At 36.6% G+C, this 21,895-nt stretch overlaps 1 protein-coding gene across 1 annotated transcript in view; it reads right to left on the bottom strand.

Moving 5' to 3' along the window:
• ZFYVE1 (Zinc finger FYVE domain-containing protein 1) overlaps positions 1–21,895 on the bottom strand; it is a 28,660-nt gene that overhangs the window by 4,517 nt on the left and 2,248 nt on the right. Inside the window, exons 3-8 of the mRNA XM_012938765.3 lie at positions 17,549–17,777; positions 15,437–15,799; positions 9,226–9,335; positions 3,971–4,288; positions 2,570–2,806; positions 523–1,043 (exon numbers count right to left, since the gene is read on the bottom strand). Coding sequence (XP_012794219.2) covers positions 523–1,043; positions 2,570–2,806; positions 3,971–4,288; positions 9,226–9,335; positions 15,437–15,799; positions 17,549–17,777 — 1,778 coding nt within the window. The remainder of the gene's footprint in view (positions 1–522; positions 1,044–2,569; positions 2,807–3,970; positions 4,289–9,225; positions 9,336–15,436; positions 15,800–17,548; positions 17,778–21,895) is intronic.

Here is a 21,895-nt window from a genome sequence, read left to right as displayed (position 1 = left end):
ATTTTTCCATTTGGCTCAATCCAATGTGAGATTGAATCAATGACCAGGTATCCACTTGTCTATCTATTAATGAATCATATTTTTAGTGTGACGTCTAGTGATAGAACTCACCAACACAAAATTAATGAACGCAGAGTTTGGAAGTCGTTACCGTACAATGCAAAACAGAATTAGTTACAGTATTTAAAAACTAGATTCCTAGTGATATAATCAAATATTATTAAAAATTTGATCAAAATGTTTCTCCGTGTGAAATGATATCCAACTTAAACACATTTATAAGAAACAATATACTTTAAACTGAATGTCCTTGAATTTTAAGGTCAGAAAAGTCTATGTAGAAGGTCGCTACATCTGATATTAGGACAACGAAAAGTTTTAAAAACCAGTGCACAGAGTTAAGATATAAGGATTACATGAATACAATCTGTTTTTAGTTAGAAACTAGATAACTGAAAGATTATTGATTGTGCACGCTTTTATGCAGTGTTACTCAACGTCATATGAAAAACGAACACTTACTGGTCACAAACACGTACACCATCACTTCCATATCCTTGATCCGGAACAGGTAAACGGCCAGTTGAACACTTGGCACAGACACCTCTACCACAAGCTCGACAATGATGTTTTGATAAGTCATCAATAAAAGGTTTTAATGGTTTAGTAGAACTTTTCTCTTTATTTAGCGAATCTGAAAACGATGACGACCGATTAAGCATTGAATTATCTTTGCCAGTAAACATCTTATCTTTCTGAGAACTATCATCAACAACAGATGGTGTTGGTTGCTTTTTATCGGTAGCAGATTTTTGTCTAACAAGTGAATTACGGCTGCAAACAGAATCATCTGATGAACTTTGAAATTCAACCTTACAAACAGCACAAGCTTTAATACTGGAATTAGGTTGCCAATACCGAGGAGCCACGCTGTCAGCAATAAGATCTCCCAAACGACGTGCTGGAGGACCAGCCAACTGACTTACTTGACTAGAAACGACAGTCAATCCATCTAACAATAACTGACTAACTGGATGAGTACCCTGGATTTCGGTAAACAAAAAAGATCAAATAATTATTAAAATAACAAGAGTAATGGTGGTATTATGAACATAACTTAGAAATAATACGATTCATGTTAGAAAAAATATGATTACTGACATCACTTGAAATAAATACATATAAGATATTTGTACTCCGATGGAATTAAGAAAACGTTTCTGAACTTAACAAAAACTAAATTACTTATACATGTACAAACAAATGATAAGTGCAAACACTAATAATAAAAGTCCTTTTTTATAAACTACAATTTTATGAAAACTAATACCCTAGATAAAGAGTATTCTTGCAAAACACATTTTGAAGAAAGTTTAGATGAAATAAACTAGTTTGATTTAAAAACCGTGAATTTTGAGCATCACATATATTACTTGGTCTTCTACTAGCAAACGAGAATAAAATTTAAATGATAATGAAAACGATAACACATAATTCACTAATACATATTAAAATATCAGTGGATCGGTAAACAAATAATTTGTTGACATTCTAAATGTTTCCCGACAGTTAGATACATAATTCATTTGTATTGGTTATTCGAATCTTTTCACTGACTAGGTTCTTTTGGCATATGGGCATTATGTGAGAATTACCTTGACCTTATCAAGCATTATAAACAATAGGAAGATTCAGACAACCAACACAATGAATTAAATTTCATTCCATCGAACAAGCCATTGTCGATCTGGACTCAGTAGCTAAGTGAATAACGCGATGGCGTTAGAAACGAACGACACTGGATCCGAGTCCCGGAGTGAAGATTAACCCTGAGATACATGCACACAGCCGAAGAGTCTCAAATATGACGAAAAGCGCGTCCTGAATTTCACTACTAGACACCATCAAACTCTGCTTATAATTCAATACTTATTATTTAAATAAAATCACTAGAATAGAAGAATGTTGTGTTGGATACTATGAAATCCCAACTGAAAATGACGTCCAAATAAATCAGTTTATTTGCTAATTAACCCCAAATGTAAAGCGTAGTTGTTTTTGGTAAATTCGAAACAAGTACCGATATTTCCAGATAGACCATTAAAATTGTAATCAAGTTAAGTAAATAAATCCTGAACAAAAAACTGCATGAAACTTAATTTATTAGGTCGACGTAACTCAAAAACCACTTGTACGTTAGTGTACTACCTCGAATCATTCCTAGCAAATGAAGAATAATAATATTACTTGACAGCTCATATAATCGAATGATGGTTAACGTTTCAGTCTGACTCCTTAGTTCACAAATGATTAGATGATAAGCTTTACCACAATGATACATTCGACAATAATTATATAATAACCATGATAATATGTCTGCTATAACACGTAAGTCAATGTTTTTTAAAAATATGTATAGTTGTCGTTCAGTATATTGTCTCTCTAGTACTTATTTATCCGTTTGATATCATAGTTCTAGAAACATCATCAAACTAGTACACGATATTTTCTCCTTCAAATTACATTAACTATTTGTACTACATATATTGAATTGAGAAAAATAGTTTACCGAGAGTATTGACTTTTCTCCTTGCCAAACATGTACGATTTCCCAATGTACTTGAGGATTCATTTCTGGCTCTACGTTACCAGACCAGTAACCACGACTACGATAGATGGTGCCATGCCTTGGGCATTCTAAAACATAACCAGCCCAAAGATATTTTACAACAGCTGACAAAGCATTGGTATTTGACTCACCACTCTTAGGAACCATCATTGTTTTTTGACCATAGGCATAACATAACTTAAACGAAATAATAAAAATATAAAATTGGATTTTCATATCAAGAAAAACTCATTGAATACAACAAAATATTTAATATTTACACAAAGGTAATGATTTATACATACTTTGCGCAACACGCTAAACAATTATGTTAGAAATATTTTAAAAGGCAACAACAACAGATTAAAGTGACCCAAATTCATTGTAACTAATGGAAATAGTCCAAAAAATGCTATCCTTGCAGTAACAATAGCTGCACGCTTATGTACCTAAACAAAACAAAAATAAATATTTACAGTCCACTCAGAAGCCTGTGAAGCTACATTGAAGATATCGAGACGTTAAAAGTGAGGCTGAAGGAATCTGAAGCCAAAGGAGCAAAGGGACTACAATGGTGTGGTAGCTGATTAGTTCATATCTACTAGCACATTCCATACTGACAGAACCACTTACCAAGTATAAAGAAATTAAACCAATCAAAGTAACACATGTTTGGAGCTCCGATTTTCTTAACAACAACCAACAAAAAAGTGACTGTTCAGCTGATAAATCCCAATTAATTAAGAAAAATATGTGCTGAATTCTATTGAGATATGAACAACTGAAGAAATCATCACCAATAGTTTTAATCAGATCGAGAATGAAAGTCACTAATTTATTAATACTGATGTACTAAAAATTTATTTTCTTACACAGTCAAGTCTTTTCAACAATAATTACTTTCAATAATATAAAGAATTAATTCTAAGTAAATTAACTTTATCATGGCAATGATAGCAATGAAATTTATTATTCCGAAAAAGTTGTTTTTTATAAATAGTAAGTTGAGTAACTAACTATTACATTACCGAACAAAAAAATAACAGTACTGGTGTTGGAATTTGATAGTAATAAAGTAAGATTATATGCAAATTATAGGAGTATAAACTTGTTTGTGTGAGTGCATATATATAATGAGATAGCTTATATATATCATAAGATCATAATGCACAAAGAGTAAATTCTAACAGGATTATTCAAAAGACTTCAAATCTTTCATATGACAATACTCTATACAGATATTCTCAGTAAGTACACTACATTTTCGTGTACCACATGACTTCCGCATAAAATCAGGACTCTCATAGTAGCGACATCTGTGGGAATCCAGAAAATCTATTTAGTCAATAGCTTCTTACTTACCTTACAAAAGTATAGTTTATTCTGAAGCGATGGTTCGTAACGACACGGTGACGCACTAACGCCATTGGAACCCACATATTCAGCTTTATGACCGACATTGTTTGACGTATGGTTAACACTCAAGCAACATCTAACACCACAGCTGATACATTTGCATGGACACGTGAAGTACTCTTCAACAAATGTTGGTGACGAGCAGGGAAGATCGGATGAAAAACGAGTGTTAAGTGCTTGAAGGATATGAAATATATGCACCAGTTTGCGTGGAGCTCTGACAGATATATCACGTATCTTTTTGGCAACCATAGAGGCTAGAGGCTAAAGCAAAGAATCAACGATCATTAAAAAGCAATCTTATTTCAATACTCAAAAAGATGAATGCCAACAAATAAAAATAATCATGAGTTAACTAGTTCCACTGATCTTCAAATGTTCTTTTCCGACAGTCAGTCCGTCAGTCCAACAATATACATCTTGTCAAGGTTCTTAACTAACAGAATTGAATTTAATAAGCAAACAATTCAATGCAGTTTGAATCTTAATTATCATAACCTACTTCAATAAAGCTCTTTACAAACGTAACAGAAAAGTTCGACTGCCTACACTGTGGATAAAAGTGGAAGCTACTAATAAGCTTAACATTCAGCCACTTAAGATGAATTCATAGACAAGTAGACAAATAAAAAAACAAAGACAACGATCAGATGGGAAAGACAAACCAATCTCAAAAATTCATTTATATAGTATACAATGAAATTATATTTTCAGTCATAACTAAATCATGCCTCATCGAAACAACAAACGGATCAATGGTGGTTTAACACTGATCAGTTTAGAACTTAAATGAAACTCAACAATCTCCACAACCCTATACTTACGATATATTATATCGCTTGTTGAGTGAATACTCTACGGGGACTTAAAAAACGTTGATTCATCGTGTTTATTTGCTGAGGCACGAGTGCATTTCAACAAGTAACTTGCTTGACAGTACAGGTTATGAAAATGCCGTTTCGACTAACAAAATTAATTTGTCACTACTCATACGACTATAACTACTATCAGTCTAATTATCTAAGAGCATTTCATACCGCTATGATAATCCAAAATATTTCATCTATCAACGGTAACAAAAGAGATCAAAACCAAAAGAAAACTCTATAATGCAGTGTAAGAATAATGTAAATCACAACAGCGATAAGAAAATGTTATTGTTATATCCTAACGAAGAATAAATGAATGATAACTGCTAGAAATTATCAATAGACTATTATTACATATATTCTTGTTGGATAATTATTAAGTAACTAGCTTTTATTACAAGCTTTCATCTGACCCTATTGTCTACTGCTATACGATTTACCATTTCTAACTTATTCATAATTTATTAGTCGCAGTAGACCATACTCACAGCCAATTTTGACTTGGTCTTGTATAATTATTTTTCGTTTAATGGTGTGACGCGGTCTAGTCTGCTTGTATATAGACCAAGTATGTCTGAAAGATACGATTCATACAGCGAAGACTGATATTTGTGTTCTGGACTGAGCAGGTCGGGCTAGGCGAGAGGTTGCTATACAGAGTACCAATAACGACTCAGAGTAGAATCAAGGCTGCTCGCGCCGGTTAACGCATCACTGGTTTAGCACAGGAACGAGGTCATAGAAGTCGACATTCTGGTTGGGAGTCTTGTCACGTGATATCTGACAGGTCATAGAACATAACAGTTACTGAAGCTTAATACACACGGTAATGCCAACCCCGAAATAACTCTCGGACGCAAAACATCGAGTTTATACTTTGAGTGACCTCTTGATAGTGAATGCCTTGTATAACCCAAAATATAGTAAATACTTCGTCCTGAGTCATAATGCCGTTGTACTCATCATATAGATTGAGTTATTTTCTATATCTGCAGATATCACCTGTTAATCATACATGACATAAGCACAAAGCATAAATTTTTGGGACAGAAATTTTTATACACTACCTACTACTAAAGAACACGTGAAACGTTTCTCAGTCACGTGAATGAAGTAACTTAAACAAAACAAAGAATAAACTTAAAATGTCATGAATATTTATTATGTTAGTTATAAAAAATCACGAAAATGGTTTAAATAATATTATTTTTACAGATTTCACAAGAATAAATCAGTAACATTTTATGTTTAGTGTTCTGCATAGTAACACTTTTAGAGCACCATGTGTCAGTCAACTACAACGTAGGATCAGGAACATATATACATCGGTCCAAGTTGCCAAACCTCATTAGCACAACAAGATAAACACCAAAATTCATAGAAGCAATTACTTCAATGATGGTAATATATAAAAGAAAGATTGCATGTAAGGATATAGTACAGGAAGAAAGAATTAGTTCGTAGGAAGCAATTTTAATCTCACAGTTTAAGGGAAGACAGAGAGTGTATACACCGACGCCATTATGATCGATTCTGAGCCCTGTCACACAGAGTCTCCAACCATTGGTTACGATAGTCACGAGGACCCCAACTAAGTAGTCTGCATCTACCAACATGGCTGAGAGAAGTTAGTGACTTCGAGAGCTGATGCCACGTTTTGGTTCGGCCGCCCTTAACTTTCTTCCAACCATCCCCAACACCAGTCAGCTTTGTGCGTCGTGCTAATCGGTGTTCAGGCATACGTAAAACGTGGCCCAACCATCTCAGTCGATTAAGATTTACAACCTCATCAACTGATTTACCATCATTTCCTGACCTCACTATTACTTACCCGATGACTCCAGCAGATGTGAGCAATATTTCTAAGACATCTGTGATCAAATACTAGTAACTTACGAGTATCTTCTACTCTCAATGGTCACGTTTCGCAGCCGTAAAGTAGAACAGAACGAACTACTGAACAGTATACTCGTCCCTTAATTGATAGACGGATATCTGGCCTTCACCATAGGTGACGTAAATTGGCCAAAACTAAACGAGCTTTCTGAATTCGTGCAGAGATTTCGTCAGACACCAACCCATTAGGGCTGATCAGACTTCCAAGATAAGTGAAGTTGGCGACGCATTCGACTACTTAACTCCCTATCCTTAATTCAGGTGTTGACGCAAGCCAGTCCTGAAGTAATAATTTGCGTTTAGAGGGGGAGAAACGCATCCCAAATATCCTGGCATTGTTGCTCAGTGCTACCAAAAGAATCTGCATTTCATCATCGTCTTCGACAAACAGGACTATATCATCTGAGTATTCTAAGTCGGTAAGTGGACCTCCCGGTAGGAGATCAACGCCCGAAAATTCAGTCGACAATAACGTTATTTCCAGCAGTTGGCTTATGATGGAATTAAACAAAAATGGTGATATTTGACAGCCATGTCGGACACCACTAGAGGTTGCGAAATCAAATGACAGCTCGCCATAAGCTCTGACTCGACTGGTAGTGTTCGAGTAAAGAGCCTTCACAAGGTTTATGTACTTCTGAGGTAAGCCTTTCAATAATAGATACTGCCACAGAACTTCTCAGTTCACAGTCAAATGCTGTTTTTAAGTAAAGAAAAACTATCATTGTCGGACGCCGATAAGCATGCCTGTGTTCTAAAACCTGACGAATAGTGAATATGTGGTCGATGCAGCCACGACCAGGTCTGAAGCCAGCCTTATTTTCACGTGTTTGCAGTTCATGAGTCTTTGTTGGGTGCCCGATAATTATTGAGGTCAGTATTTTAGATGCTATATTAGTCAAATTAATCCCTCTATGGTTATTACAGGATAATTGTGACCCCTTCTTATATGTTGGGGCAATCAGTGATTGCAACCAGTCAGATGGGATAACGTCCAACTCCCAGATTTTAGCTAAAATATTAGTCAATCTAATCGCTAAAACTGGACCGCCAACCTTAAAGAGTCAATCCATCTGGACCAGTTGCTCTTCCTCGTTTCAGACTAGCTATAGCCTTTTGAACTTCGGTTAGAGTCGGGGGACCTACTTCAATGTTCTATTCAGGTTGTCTGGGAATGGTGGGCAGTTGCAGAGTATCTGAAGGCCAGCTGAACTGCTCATATGAGCATTAATTGCGCTCTTTTAAGGAATTTTATCACGTTGGATTACTTCGTATTTATTAGCGCTCAGCAAAAAGATACATCTGCAGTTCAGAATATATAAGGGTGTCAATCACTGATATTATATCCCAATGATAGCTTATAGGCGTATGATGTTAAATGATACATGTTTGAATCCCTGAAAGAACGGTATTCTTCATACTCCATATATGATATAGAGTTAAGTCAAAAACCCTAATACATATAACCAAATTTTACTCTCCGGAAACATAATCAACTATAGTCAGCTCTATGATCATACTTCAAAATGGATCACTAAAATGTATCAAGACTAGAAAACATAACATTGATTGTTATCTATATAATAGCCTGTTGAATTACTGTTAAATGTTGTTTAGAATAGTACTATGATACCATTAATGAGAACAACCAAAATGTACAATTTATAACAGGAATTTATACAAATTTGAACCCGATATATTGGATTCCTTCTAAAATATTAAGATCACAAAACTACCACCCAGTTGTTATAAAAAGACAATCAAGATCAAAACGTTATTGTGCCAATTTGAGTATTATATGTTCTTGGATAGATAATTTTTCTCTTATTATCTTGTAAAGCCTAAAGAACAGTTATTATATTTTCTGTATTCTAAATAATGAATATAGTTAATGCTTCACTGTTAAGATATCCACTTTACTATACATCTTTTTGATTACCTATGATTCTTAACATGACAAGGGAGGAATGAATCAGTGTAGCGATTAATCTGAAGAACACAGAGCTTCAAGTACATTTAAGTCATTTTGTTGTTTTCTCATCTTCTTTATTCGTTAAGCTAGGTAGGTCATTTTTTATGCCAACTAAAAATTCTTTACACTGTATACAATGATAACAAAAATTTATCCACTCTAATTACGGGCTTCTGCAGTTAAAATAACAAACGGAGGTCATGGAAACAATGTTTAGAGTATCCAAATTGTCCTAATCAATATGACTAGCTAACTAAGTATATATTTATGTACTCAGCTTTCAACAAAACTTTTCATGGGTTTTCAGTGTTATTAATGCTAGCTGGACGAAAAAACCCATATACGTGTAACGGAATCGAAAACTATGATTGATCAGAGAGCTGAGTACCCTGATCATTACGTAGCCGCTCAACAATACAATTAATTATGATAATAAAAAGATTATGGTTATTATGAACTCTTACCTGGAAATTTGTTGGAGGTACTTTAGTTTGTGTTCCAACATACACAAGTGAAGAAAATGCATTCGCGTTGCGTCTCATTGCCACAAGGCGTTCTGTCAGAAACCTTGAACCTATTTTATGTTTTCATAAAATGATAATCGTAAAGACGATAATAAATACATGTTTTGAAAATAAGTACATCACAAAGAACAATATCTACAACCAATAAGAACCTCAAAATCTGTACTAAAATAATAAGGTTGAATTATTATGACAGTATAATTAAGCGAGAAATTTCGATAACTCACAAATATATCATCTACCACCAACATACTAAGATAGCTCTAATAAGAGTATAATTAAGAGATTGTAATTAAAAAATCAAGGTGTCTAGTTTTCTGCAAAACTGAGATAACCGATAACACTGAACTATAAATTTATGCAGAATATAAATATCAAAATACAAAAATTTACTACACCAGCTTGCTGAAATCTGTACACGACAGAATATCATTAACAACTGATTTATTTCACAGAACTGAAGATATTATGAGGAAATGGAACAAGTACTTATGAAGCACTTATTAATCCAATTTTATTAGGATGACAGCTTAACAAGAGAGCTTTAGAAAAGGTCATTCAAATCCTGACAACCAGACCGGTGTTTCATGATGAAATCAGTGAATAATCAATGAAGATTTTACAGACTAGCAGCAAACATTATACCTCCAACCTGTACATTACGTTGGCATTTCCTGAGGATAGACGTGGAAATAAATTTACTCCATTGTGATGAACCAATTTCGATTTTCAGACAATTCAAATAGCTACCCGACCAGAATACTACACCTGTCTTTAAGAGCCATTCACCTGTTAACATTTAAAACGCATAATCAGATTGGAAGCGAATAATGTATGATTACAGAAAAGCACACCAGTGAGAACGCCAACCGAATGCAGTGATCGATGAAAAAAGACGGAGAGCGCTTCGCAAAACAGTAGTGACGATTGTTTCTGAATTCGGTATGTAAAACTCTAAAAACGGAATAATAGTTATCTGACCTCTAACCAACAAGTCCCTAATGGTCGCTGAAATGACCCATGTATAGAAGGACACTCCATACGACCATTCTAGTCCTTTGTAATTACAAAATGTCCATTGAGAGTGACTTTTTGAGTAGACAAAGTAGAATGGACGAGTTTTTTAATTGCAATGGTGATGTGAACTACTGTAGCGCGGGTAAAAGTAGCAAAAAGATATTGCCTCATTTATTGTTTACTAATCTTCAATTTCAGTAACACAAGTAATTGTTAGTGAGAATTAGACTGGTTAGTGTGGTGTGTGCTACTGATGTCGATAGACATTAGTAGTATGTATCACAATCGAAAGTGAAGTGTCTGGCGGCAGAAGGTTGAGAAGATCAAAGAAAAGAGAACGAGAACAAAGAATGATTGGTGTGGAATCGAAAGAACAATGAAGTTTGAGATGATTGATTGACATGTGCAAAAAGAACAGTCAAGTTTAAGACAACTGATAGACATTTTGTAAATGAAGTATTTACAGTATGGTTCTCAAATTTTAATAAAATGTTCTGTAATTTTACATTCAAATACATTCGACTGTTCCCTCTTGTGTTCTCGTTCACTACAGTTAGTACTTTTTCCGTACTAACACACGGTCCACCCAAGACATCAAAGTCAGGAACGAATATCACAGGATATATAGATAAATCCACATCAAAAACCTGAGGAACAAACAAACGGAAAATAAAAATAGTAGTAACCCACTGGAATCTTCAGGACAGGTCTTTGAAATGACGTACTATCCAGCGCCCCCCCATTGTTGTTATTTATTTATTTGAACACATAAATATTGATACAAGGGGGCACCAGATATACATGCGCCACGCAATAATAATGAGAATGGGAAGAGAAGAAGAATGTAAGGTGCGCAAAAGAAAAAATAAGAACAATAACGACCATAGATTAGTGTATGGTAGTGTAATAATAATAGTAATAACAGTGGGGGAAACGGAGAGGTACAACCAAAAGAATTCTTTCAGTTAAGGAAGATACAACCACTTTTAATGAAGAAAGTAAAAGAAGGTTACAGCAGGATCGCCACTGACTTATATTCTGAGCCATCTGATAAGGTCTCTAGCCACTGTGTTGCACCATCTCTAGGACCCCAGCCAGGGAGTCGTGAAGGACCGACAGAAGCCAGCCCTTTGCAGCTTTCTTTCATACCACGACACCATATCATACACTGACCACCTCTCCGCTTCTTCCAAACAGTCCCAGAGTCGGCAAACAATCCCCGACGTGGAATTCTCTGGGACGACATTCGTAGAACATGTCCAAGCCACCGAAGTCAGTGTTTCAAGATGGTGACACCAATTGAATTATCATCTCTGTGCCCGAACACACGATGCCGGACCCCTGCATTATTAACATGGTGTTGACACTGGATGTCAGCAATCCTTTGGAGACAACGATGATCAAACACAGAGAGTCGTTTAACGTCCTCAACTCGGAGAGGCCAGGTTTCACAAGCATAGAGCAGAACTGCTCTCACCAAAGCGTTGTAGATCCGACCTCTTACAGCCAGACTGACATCACGAAGGCGCCAAAGATGGCCCAGATTAGCATAAGCCGCTCTGGCTTTCACTATACGTGCATTGATCTCATTACTCACGCCACCACCAGTATTTATGCACCTACCTAGATACACGAACTTCTCGACTACTTCTATCTGCTCACCATCCAGGGTGAGTACAGGATTAGAATCCTGTCAGTCTTGTAAAAGTACTTTGCACTTCGAAGGTGCAAAGCACATACTGTACCTACGGACATTCATTGCTGACTGATTAAGTGCGGATTGCACGGCTTGGGCATTATCGCACAGTAAGACAATACCACCCGCATAGCCAAGGTCGAGAATTCTCCAGGCAATAGATGCACACCGCCATTACTTACATCCATCAGAGCTGTTTCCAGAATGTCATCGATGACAAAGGTGAAGAGGAATGGTGAAACTGGGCAACCCTGTCTAACCCCACTGCTCGAATGGAACAATGGAGAAAGGTGGTCATATGCCCTCACTCTAACTGAGGTGTTTGTATATAGGGCCTTTAATATGTTAATGAACTTCTCAGGCACACGCTTCTTCAATAGACAATTCCAGAGAACAGTCCTGTCCAACGAATCGAAGACAGCCCTGATGTCAAGAAACATTACGATTGTTGGTCTCGCGAGTCAATCTCGGGTTTTGAACAACCTACGAAGTATGACGGAAGCCAATAGCTTGGACGCAATCGGAAGTAGACTTATCCCCCGATAGTTGTTACAGGAACGACGTGGACCCTTTCTAAAGATAGGGACAACTATCGACTCATTCCATGGTGTTGAAACACTCTCTAGTTTCCAGACTTTTGTAAACAACGTTGTCAGTTCCTTAACCAGAAAGTCACCACCATCTTTAAAAAGAGCCGGAGGTAAGTTATCTGGGCCTGGTGATTTTTAGCGCTTCAAGAGTTGGAGTTCCTTGCGGACTTCCGCCTCATTTGGTGGATCAGTCGTCACCGGCCATGGAGGACAGGAAAGTCTGACCGATGTTGCCGGAGCAGCAGGCCAGTTGAACTGCCCTTCGAAAAATTCTGTCCATCGCCCAAGACGTCGATGGATGTTAGTGATTGACATCCCATCATCCTCGTAGATTAGTTCGCTCACACCAGACTTCTTGCTGCCAGTGGCTCGGATGAGTTGGAAGAGCTTCCGGTAATTACCAGATGCAGCTGCTGCTTCCAGCAAATTAGCACGCTCCGACCACCAGGCTTCTCGGTCCTTACGCAGGCTTTGCCCGATTTCATTACGTAACAGCCTTCGTTTGTGGTCAAACTCACGGTCACTCGGAGTAGACAGACGATAAGTTGTAAGGAACCTGCAGAAACCCAGTGCTTATAAGCGGAACGTTTCGCGAACCCACAACTGACTGTATCCGCCATTTTCATGGCGCCATGCACTTGCAACCAATGCGCATCCATATTTTTCGACAGAATGGTAGCTAGCTTAGAAACTAGCTCGGTTCGATACTTAGTTGCAGCCAACTTGCTGATATCAATCCTTTGGTGACAGTCACTTCGTTGGCCACTGAAAAGTAAGGTAAGATTGGCACAGATCAGGGCATGATCAGAGCCCAGATAGGTACTCCAAAAAGAGCGGCAGTCTTGTACACAACCACGCCAGCGGTAGCTGATCGCGATGTGATCAATCTGAGTCCAGCCTTGAGATGTAGAGGTAGGACGCCAGGTGGTACATCGGCGATGACTGTGCCGAAAGTTAGTGCTAGCCAGAAACAGGTTGTGGTCTGTGCACAGTTGCAGTAGACGGTCCCCATTATTTGTCCTGCGACCAAGAAGTCCCCATCGGCCACCTAAACGACTCTCTTCTGTGCCTAGACGCCCGACCTGAGAATTCAAGTCTCCGGCTAGTACTACAATATCTGTCGAACGCACTTTCTGGAGAACAGTTAACTGGTGGTAGAATTCATCCTTGATTGCAACCCGGCTGCAATCTGTCAGGGCATAGGCGGAGATGACGAAAAGACATCGTTTCTCACGCCGATTTCTTCTCACTTTGATGGAACTTTCTAATCTAACAGCACATAACCGACTGTTAATGGAGATCCAATCGATTGGTGCTACCTCAGCTCTAGCGCTTAGTGCGACACCAACGCCAGCAAGACCAGATGAAGATGCCGCAGGGTCCCCGGATAAACGCACGTAAAACAAGTTTTTTGAAGTGACAGATGAAGAGTGAATTTGTAGTACATCACTAGAATCTTGAATATGGGTCTCGGATAGACAACAAACGTTGATATTAAGACTTTCCAAAGACATAGCTAGCCCTATCTGTTGTCCGACTTGCGTAAGTGCGTGAACGTTGAAGGCAGACAGTTTGAATGGTGTATGTGGTTTCAGAAAAACTCCTTCAGTCACAATTGATTGATCACTGGGTGGCGATCAATGTCATGCGTGTCTAGTCCTTATTAGTGCAGATCGAATGCTATCGATCATGTTGCAATGTGGCCACCAATCTAGGTGACTCGACACTGCGGCCAAATAGCAAGAAACCCGGGTCCAGGGTCTCCTGTCGATTACCTCCAACCACCATCTAATATCAATATATAGTGCCCGCAGTGTCGAGTCACCTAGATTGGTGGCCACATTGCAACATGATCGATAGCATTCGATCTGCACTAATAAGGACTAGACACGCATGACATTGATCGCCACCCAGTGATCAATCAATCGTGATTACATCTCAGTCCTACAGGAGGTCAGTCGTGGCTCGGATAACTGTGGTAACGTCTCTGACTGTGAAGCTGGGTGACACGAGTTCGAATCCGCCAGGGAGCACCAGTTCCCTCAAGATTACAGGTACACCTTGCTGATGAGTGCCAAATAGCACGAGACCCGGGTCCAGGGTTTCCTGTCGACTACCTCCAACCACCATCTAAACTCCTTCAGTATTCGTATTTGTTGGTAGCATACACTTTTCAACCAGGCAGTAACTCGAGAACGTTTAGATAGAACCGAGTTTCCACCATAGGCTAGCTGCTTGTATTAGTCGAAAAATAAGGATACATAAAGTGGGAATAAAAGAGAGTGAATAAATGACGTAATAAATAATAATAATAATAATAATAATAATAATAATGTGAACCGTTTGACTGTTTGACTTGTTGTTAAACTGAGTCAAGAAGAGGACACTAAAGCTGAAAAGTTTCAAGGGCATGTATGATCTTGGAACAGATACATTAGACCCCGTGATCAATGACAGATGTCAGAAGGTAACTATTTAGTGAATTAAAACTATCTAATTAGGACGATACTTTTGACATAAACAAACTGTTAGTTGAGTCAAATATTCCCAATAGATCAAGAAAGAATACAAATCACGGAAATACGAAGAGATATAAAGTCCTATAAAATAAATCTCTGCAATCTGTGGGCGTTAGTCGATAAAACGGATAGTTGATTGTCATCAATATCAATTATCATGAATAATTTGAGAGTTGTGATACTACTCAGGGACCCTGAACTATAAAAAGTTTCAAAGTGGGATATCTACCAACACTAAGTTTACTTTAACACGGTGACACTGCAAACGATACAGAAACTCGACTACCAGGTATTAGATATGCACAGGAAAACTAAAATTCGGAACTTACTTAAAGTTGACATTCTTTCATTAGATGGTTCCGCAGACCCCAAACGATCAGTGCATGTATTATTGTTCACTGAAGCTATGCTGTGAGGTTCATCAAGTGGGAGGGTATGTTGCGTCTCTTGAAATATAACAACAACTGGGCCTAGCTGACCAGGTGTCCATGGTAAACCAGTACGTTCAGCTAGTGCTTCTAAATCTGGGCGAAAATGTTCTGAAAAAGCATCGCTTGCATCCGCAAGGAAAGTGAACATATCACTATGAAGACGATCAGACATAGTACGATAGATGACAACATCAGCTAATGCAAAAACCTTCAACAATAAACGTCTTTGTCGATTAGGATTAGGGCTAGCACCAAGTAAACCTATATTTGAAATAATTGAAAAAGGTATCATTATATACAATCGACCAAATCGCAGGACTAATGACCAGTGTATGTGAGGTACGAAACCATACTCAAAATAATATAATTCATATTTAACAATAAAATGAATAATAATCAATATGTAAGCCAGAAAAAAACCCTTTTATAAGACAGTAAAACATTTCGGAAATGACTGACATCTTTATTAATCGAAAGTGACGTGACTTTCACCAATTTAAAAGCATCAGAACTACGTTCTAAACATATCAAAAATATCCAGTTCAAAAGAGTATCATAATTAAAATAAGATGGATATACATTACTTTATCTATCTGTTTATCGGACGTTCTACAACAGTCGAAACCTGTCGATAGACAAATTGATACCAATAAAGCGACTGAGATTTATGATAGGATAGAAGCAAGAGACACAAGGGTATTTACAATATTATGTTGAGAACTTACACCATTAAGAAAACTAAACTTTAAAACAACCCAACAGAATTTCCCAAAGAAAAGCTTTTAACGTACACGTGATTTACCTATCTATCTAATAGAAACTGTTGAAGTGTTGCCATTATGATGTCTATTTTTCCTATATAATGTAAGTTATTTGGTAGCTTTCTCCATACCATATTTATCAACAGGTAATATTGTTTCATATAAAACATTAAAATTAAACGAAAATAACATAATTGAAATGAAACTGATCAGATCGAGGAATATAAACTACGGAGTAATGTTGAATCCCGAAACTCTAGAAAATTACAAACATATATTTGAACTATCGTGGTTAGTTTGGATTAGATAACCTGAGGTCTCTACACTACAGATTACGATAATCTTTTTGATAGTAACTAGATCTTTGCTTTTCATAATAGCTTAGACCAACGGTGAACAGGTCCATAGAACTATGCTATGTATCTATTAAGCAATCCAAGCCTTTTTTCAGCGTAACCAGCATCGGGTGTCGGAGTAGACGGTGGAATGGTGTGCAATACAAATTCCAACCACGTCAGTACTTACATACCAATGATCAAATACTAGCGACTTTTGCATGTCTTCTACCATCAAACCTGTAATCACGGAAGACTCCTGAACAGTATAATTGCTCTCTTATAAGTAAACAGGTCGTCTGTATGAAAAAATCTATACATGGTCCTAAAGAACTAACCAATCAACGAAAACACACAATCACTTTAATTGTCGCAAGATCAAAAGTCGACTAGCCACGACAGCTCACGAAACATCCAATAACATCTCATGTTATGTGAAATGGGTAGTTGTCAAATGTGGAAAAACAAATAAAGCTGTTTGTTTCTGAGGCATGAGCTACATATTTTGGACAGATTAGTGATGACAAGTAGCGCTAAACCGTTTAGATCGAGAAACACAAAACCACAAAGGTCACTACTTTAAACAAAACTCTTCCTTTCTTTTGATTGTCCGAGAGGATTGATTACAGCTATTATTCACTTTCAGCTGTGAAAATCTAATTTCCTGAGTTATATAGAATAAAACACACTAAACCACCGTCACATATACTTTTGTGTGTTCATATTGCACAGAGAAAAACAACTGGAAGAAATCACGTGGTTACTTTAAAAATTATAGGCTAAAGAGATTATGCTTTACAAAATAAATATGGATAAGAAACATTGTCGATCGCCATAATGTCTGCTATTTTCATTTAGAAATGATAAATAAATTCAATTTTATATTACGAAGAAGAAGAAAATTGATAGCCCACCTTCAGTATCTATGAGAAGATAGCCCTCCTTAGGTAGATAGGCGGCCCATATTCCAATTGTACACGTGGCTTGCGAGGGCGAGGTGACAAATACATCTGCACCGCCGCAAAACGCTTGATTTAGAGTATGTGACTTCCCATCACCTGTATTTCCAACAATAGCGATAAGTTTTACTGTTCTATCTGCAGGGCAACCCAAATGCCAAGCCAAAACGTCTGCATCTTCAAACTGGAATGACAGGATTTGACAACAAAAGGGTAAAAAGCTGAAATAACATTTACTGTACACAATTTCACATGACTGGATCACAAAACGAACTCCTTCAAAAGATTAACTATAAATAAGCTTTAAAAACTTTCCAAACCAGTTGATTTAGTCCCAAATGAGTTCAAAGAACTCACTAGTGGTGGGATACAAACACTATTTAATGTCTAGGGTGAGGCACTGAAGCAACGAACATAAGGTATCCAAACAGACTCGAGTTACAATCAAAACCGTATTGATCATCAAGTGCCAAATTCCAAAAATAGGCCACCTATATTCTATGACCTTGAATTAAAATACGACTACTCAGGTGATGACAATTACAGCCGCGTCAGAGACAAAATATATTCTGCTTAGGTATTCATCATTACGACTCAAAGAAAGTCTTTATCTAATGTCATCGTGATAAGTACTGATCGTTACAAGTGTCTATTTTACTATTTTTTAACCAAGTATCAAAAACCTACTAATTTAGGTGACCTTCCATACACCAGTTTTTTTTTCAATGATTCATCTTCTTGAGATATCAAGTGATAGAACCAAATTTACAATAAGATAATTGCCAAATAAGGTTCTAGAAAAATATTTATTGCGAATTTATTTAGTTTTTATTCATTTATTCATTTTTACCGAGTAAAATAGTGTAAATGTGTCAAATCTCAATCCAACATTATCATGTGTTTACCAGTTTCAGTAGGGCCAATGAGTAAAACAATGAAGTGGCCAAACCAAGCTATAAAATGAATCTGTGAACTTACTGTTTATCAAAATTGTGTGGTGAAATGTAATTGGAGAAAATGTTATAATCAAGAGGCAAAGTTTCTCATTTTTTGTTGAATATGAAAACTCTGCACAAAGGGTAGATGAAGAAATACATCACTCAATTATAGAACACTAAGGATTACAAGCAGTCTTTACTAGTACTCAGTATGGCCAAGGGATTTTGAACAGTAAAAGTAAACATAAAACCGAATAGGAATGGTACAATATGCCACCTCTAAAAATATGTAACACTGTCGAAATACCCATGAGCCACACAGCTGTTGTTTCCTTAAATATAAAAAGTGCCTTTTTGAAAAAATTACCGAATCATAAAGTTAGGAACCAACCTAATTATATTGAATCAATATTTCAAATAATTCACATGACATTAAATAAGAAATTTCACCTAACTATAAACATATTAATAATAATAATAATCATTTAGATAGTTGGTAATAAATGTGATAAATCACGTACCTACCATTTATTTAAGGCAATTCGAAATGTGCATTTATGTAAACACACTCATACTAGGAATAATAAGATGAATTCTTCACTAAGAAGTGTTACGTTTCAATGGTACAAATTTATCGCCAGTCAGATTAACTTATGATTGTAAAATAACGGATGACATTAAAGAAAATTTAATTGTATTAAGTTTAATGCAAATATAGTTTGATCGACAATAACTTAACGATTATATACAATTGTAAGCTATTAGGATGACAGCTAAACTTTACATTATGACTCTTACCTAAAGACTAACTAATATGAAGTCAGTATGCAACAGAATTCTAAACAAATAAGGTAAAATTGTAGTGCTAATTTTTCTTCTCATATAAAGTGACCTGAGCTTTAACTGTTCATAGATAGTATGCAAACCACAAATGTGTGTAACGAAATAGCTGAGCAAAAATATATATGAAGAATAATAAAAGGGTATGATAACATGAGAACATAAGTAATAATGGTAATGATAACCCTTCTGTCGTCTACATAAGATAATGACACTATCTTGAAGTATTTATATCGTAACAGATGAAAGAGTCCACTATTTTTAACGCAAAACATTGTCAAATTCATTAATGCATGCGCTATTCTGGCCTTAATAAAATATCACAATAATTATAGACCTGAAACTGTAGAGCTTGATAATTAAGTTATTGGAAACAATTGTCCGCCCAAATATCCTTTATTTCTGAATATTCTATGGGGATTTTTAAACTGTTGAAATCTAAAAATGCTGTTAGTGATTCAGAGAGAATGTCCTGAGCTTTGAATAACTGTTTGAAACGGTTCGTTTCTGTTTTTTTAGTTAGATTTAGCAGTAGAATAAATAAATATACAATGAGGTAAAATAATATGATTAGATAGCAACTGGTCCAAGGGAATCACTAGCATTGTTTAACCTCATTTAATGGAGCAATTGATTGAGAATAATGATGAATTTTCGAATTATATGGGTGGGTGAACACAACACGCAAAGAAGTGCCGATGAAATACAAAATCTATCAAATCACTATGTTTCACTTTAAGTCGACATCAAAGTGATATATATCTCGGGTAATTAGAACAGTGTAAGTTTATGAGTGTCATCAAGCAAAAACATGACGCTGTAATAACGCGAATTACCATGGTCATATTTCACTACAAAAAGGTCAAAAACAAAATAAAACGGGACTAGACTACCTAACGGGTCTCAAAAAGACTTGAATTTCATTTGTTCAGGACTGATTTTCACTTTGTTTACTTCAATAATAGGAACCTTTAATGTTCCTGAGTTGTATTTACAATTTATTTCCGAGAATATATACATAAAGCGCTTCAGAATCGGTCTGAGTCAACAAACTAATGATAGTAAAGTGGATGAAGTTGACCACTTTACTTATCTTGAATGCTCCACAAGCCCAGGTGGATAGGCCTCTGACGGAATCCTTGGCACGGTCTCAGAAAGTCTGGTTAGCTTTCCCAATTCGCATCACCTATGGAGTAGGTGAGATATCCATCTGACAACCGAAAGATGAGTTTGCCGTGAAGCAGCTCCCTATTCTAATTTGTGCTTATTAAGAATAGATGACATTCGTAGATTGTTATTATCTGATTCTAGGTGTCCTTGAGATATTGGTCGAGGATTTTTGAACCACTGAATGACTATGTTGAGGTCAGAAGTAGAATTTCAAGTAAAGATAACAAATCGGTTGAGGTAATGCGTCCTTCCCAAGTGAGGTAGACAGGTATTACGTATGCCTAACCACCATCTACCTCGACGTACGATGAAGTTGGGTGTAAGAGAAAGTTGGAGGCGGTCAAACTAGGGTGTGGCGCCAGTTTCTAAAGTCAGCGATTGTTGGAATGAGCCATTAAGGTAGGTCCAGACTACCTGGTTGTGGTCTACGCGATTGTCGTGGCCAATACTTAGACGTTTGGTGGCATGGTCCATAACTGTTTGGAATGCTTCAGGTTTATTTACTTTTTAACTTCAGTTAATTCCGAAAACTACCGTTTCTTGGTTCTATGAAAAGTTCCCACTACTTCTGATGTTGTTACTACCACTAATCTGAGATTTGTCTTGGTAATTTTATCGCGCTGTGCTAATGTGATGTGGCGACCTGAGCTAATCTACATATGTCCCAGGTCCTAAGTTGCACATAACTATCTGAATTGCCGTATTGAACACACAATATTAATGCTGTTTAGACTAAAAGCATCCTGTTTCTTTTGTGCATTTAGGTTGACATATGGATAATTAGATGTCGTTGTGCAAACAATTGTTAATCATGAGCATGTGAATTTAAACCCTGGCTGCAAACCATATAACAGAACTGCTCAGAGAGTAATTTATTGGTTAGAGCATTTAGCATGTAGTATGTAAACCTGTACACACTATTATTCACTAATGATTAGACCAATTCAACCCTCCGTGATAAAGTAACAGTATAATTAGAATCATCCTTCATTTCAGTTTATTCCACTAGCCGAATGACTAGTAAATATCAAAACATTTCCTAGCTTAAACATACATTCAGTTTCTCCACTAACACGGTGCTTAAGGCACACATAAAATCTATAAATCATGAGGCTGCAGAGGGTATAGCTCGCATGCACAATCAAATCTATCAAAGAAAACTGAGATTACTCGTAAAAATACGCGATGAAGAATACGATTAAAAAGTCATACACAACAGCCAAATCAAACAAAACGCTCCAAGTATAATTTGCCCCAGTAAATTTGAACGAATTAATGGACAGACTAGAGGATATACTATTTATAAACCTTATGAAACCTTCCCATAGCTTGAAGCCGAAAAAGAATGAGTGAC

Source organism: Schistosoma haematobium, chromosome 1 (assembly GCF_000699445.3).
Source record: "Schistosoma haematobium chromosome 1, whole genome shotgun sequence".
Lineage (NCBI taxonomy): Eukaryota > Metazoa > Platyhelminthes > Trematoda > Strigeidida > Schistosomatidae > Schistosoma > Schistosoma haematobium.
The sequence above is the reverse complement of the archived record's forward strand: the minus strand, read 5'-3'. Positions and strand labels throughout refer to the sequence as shown.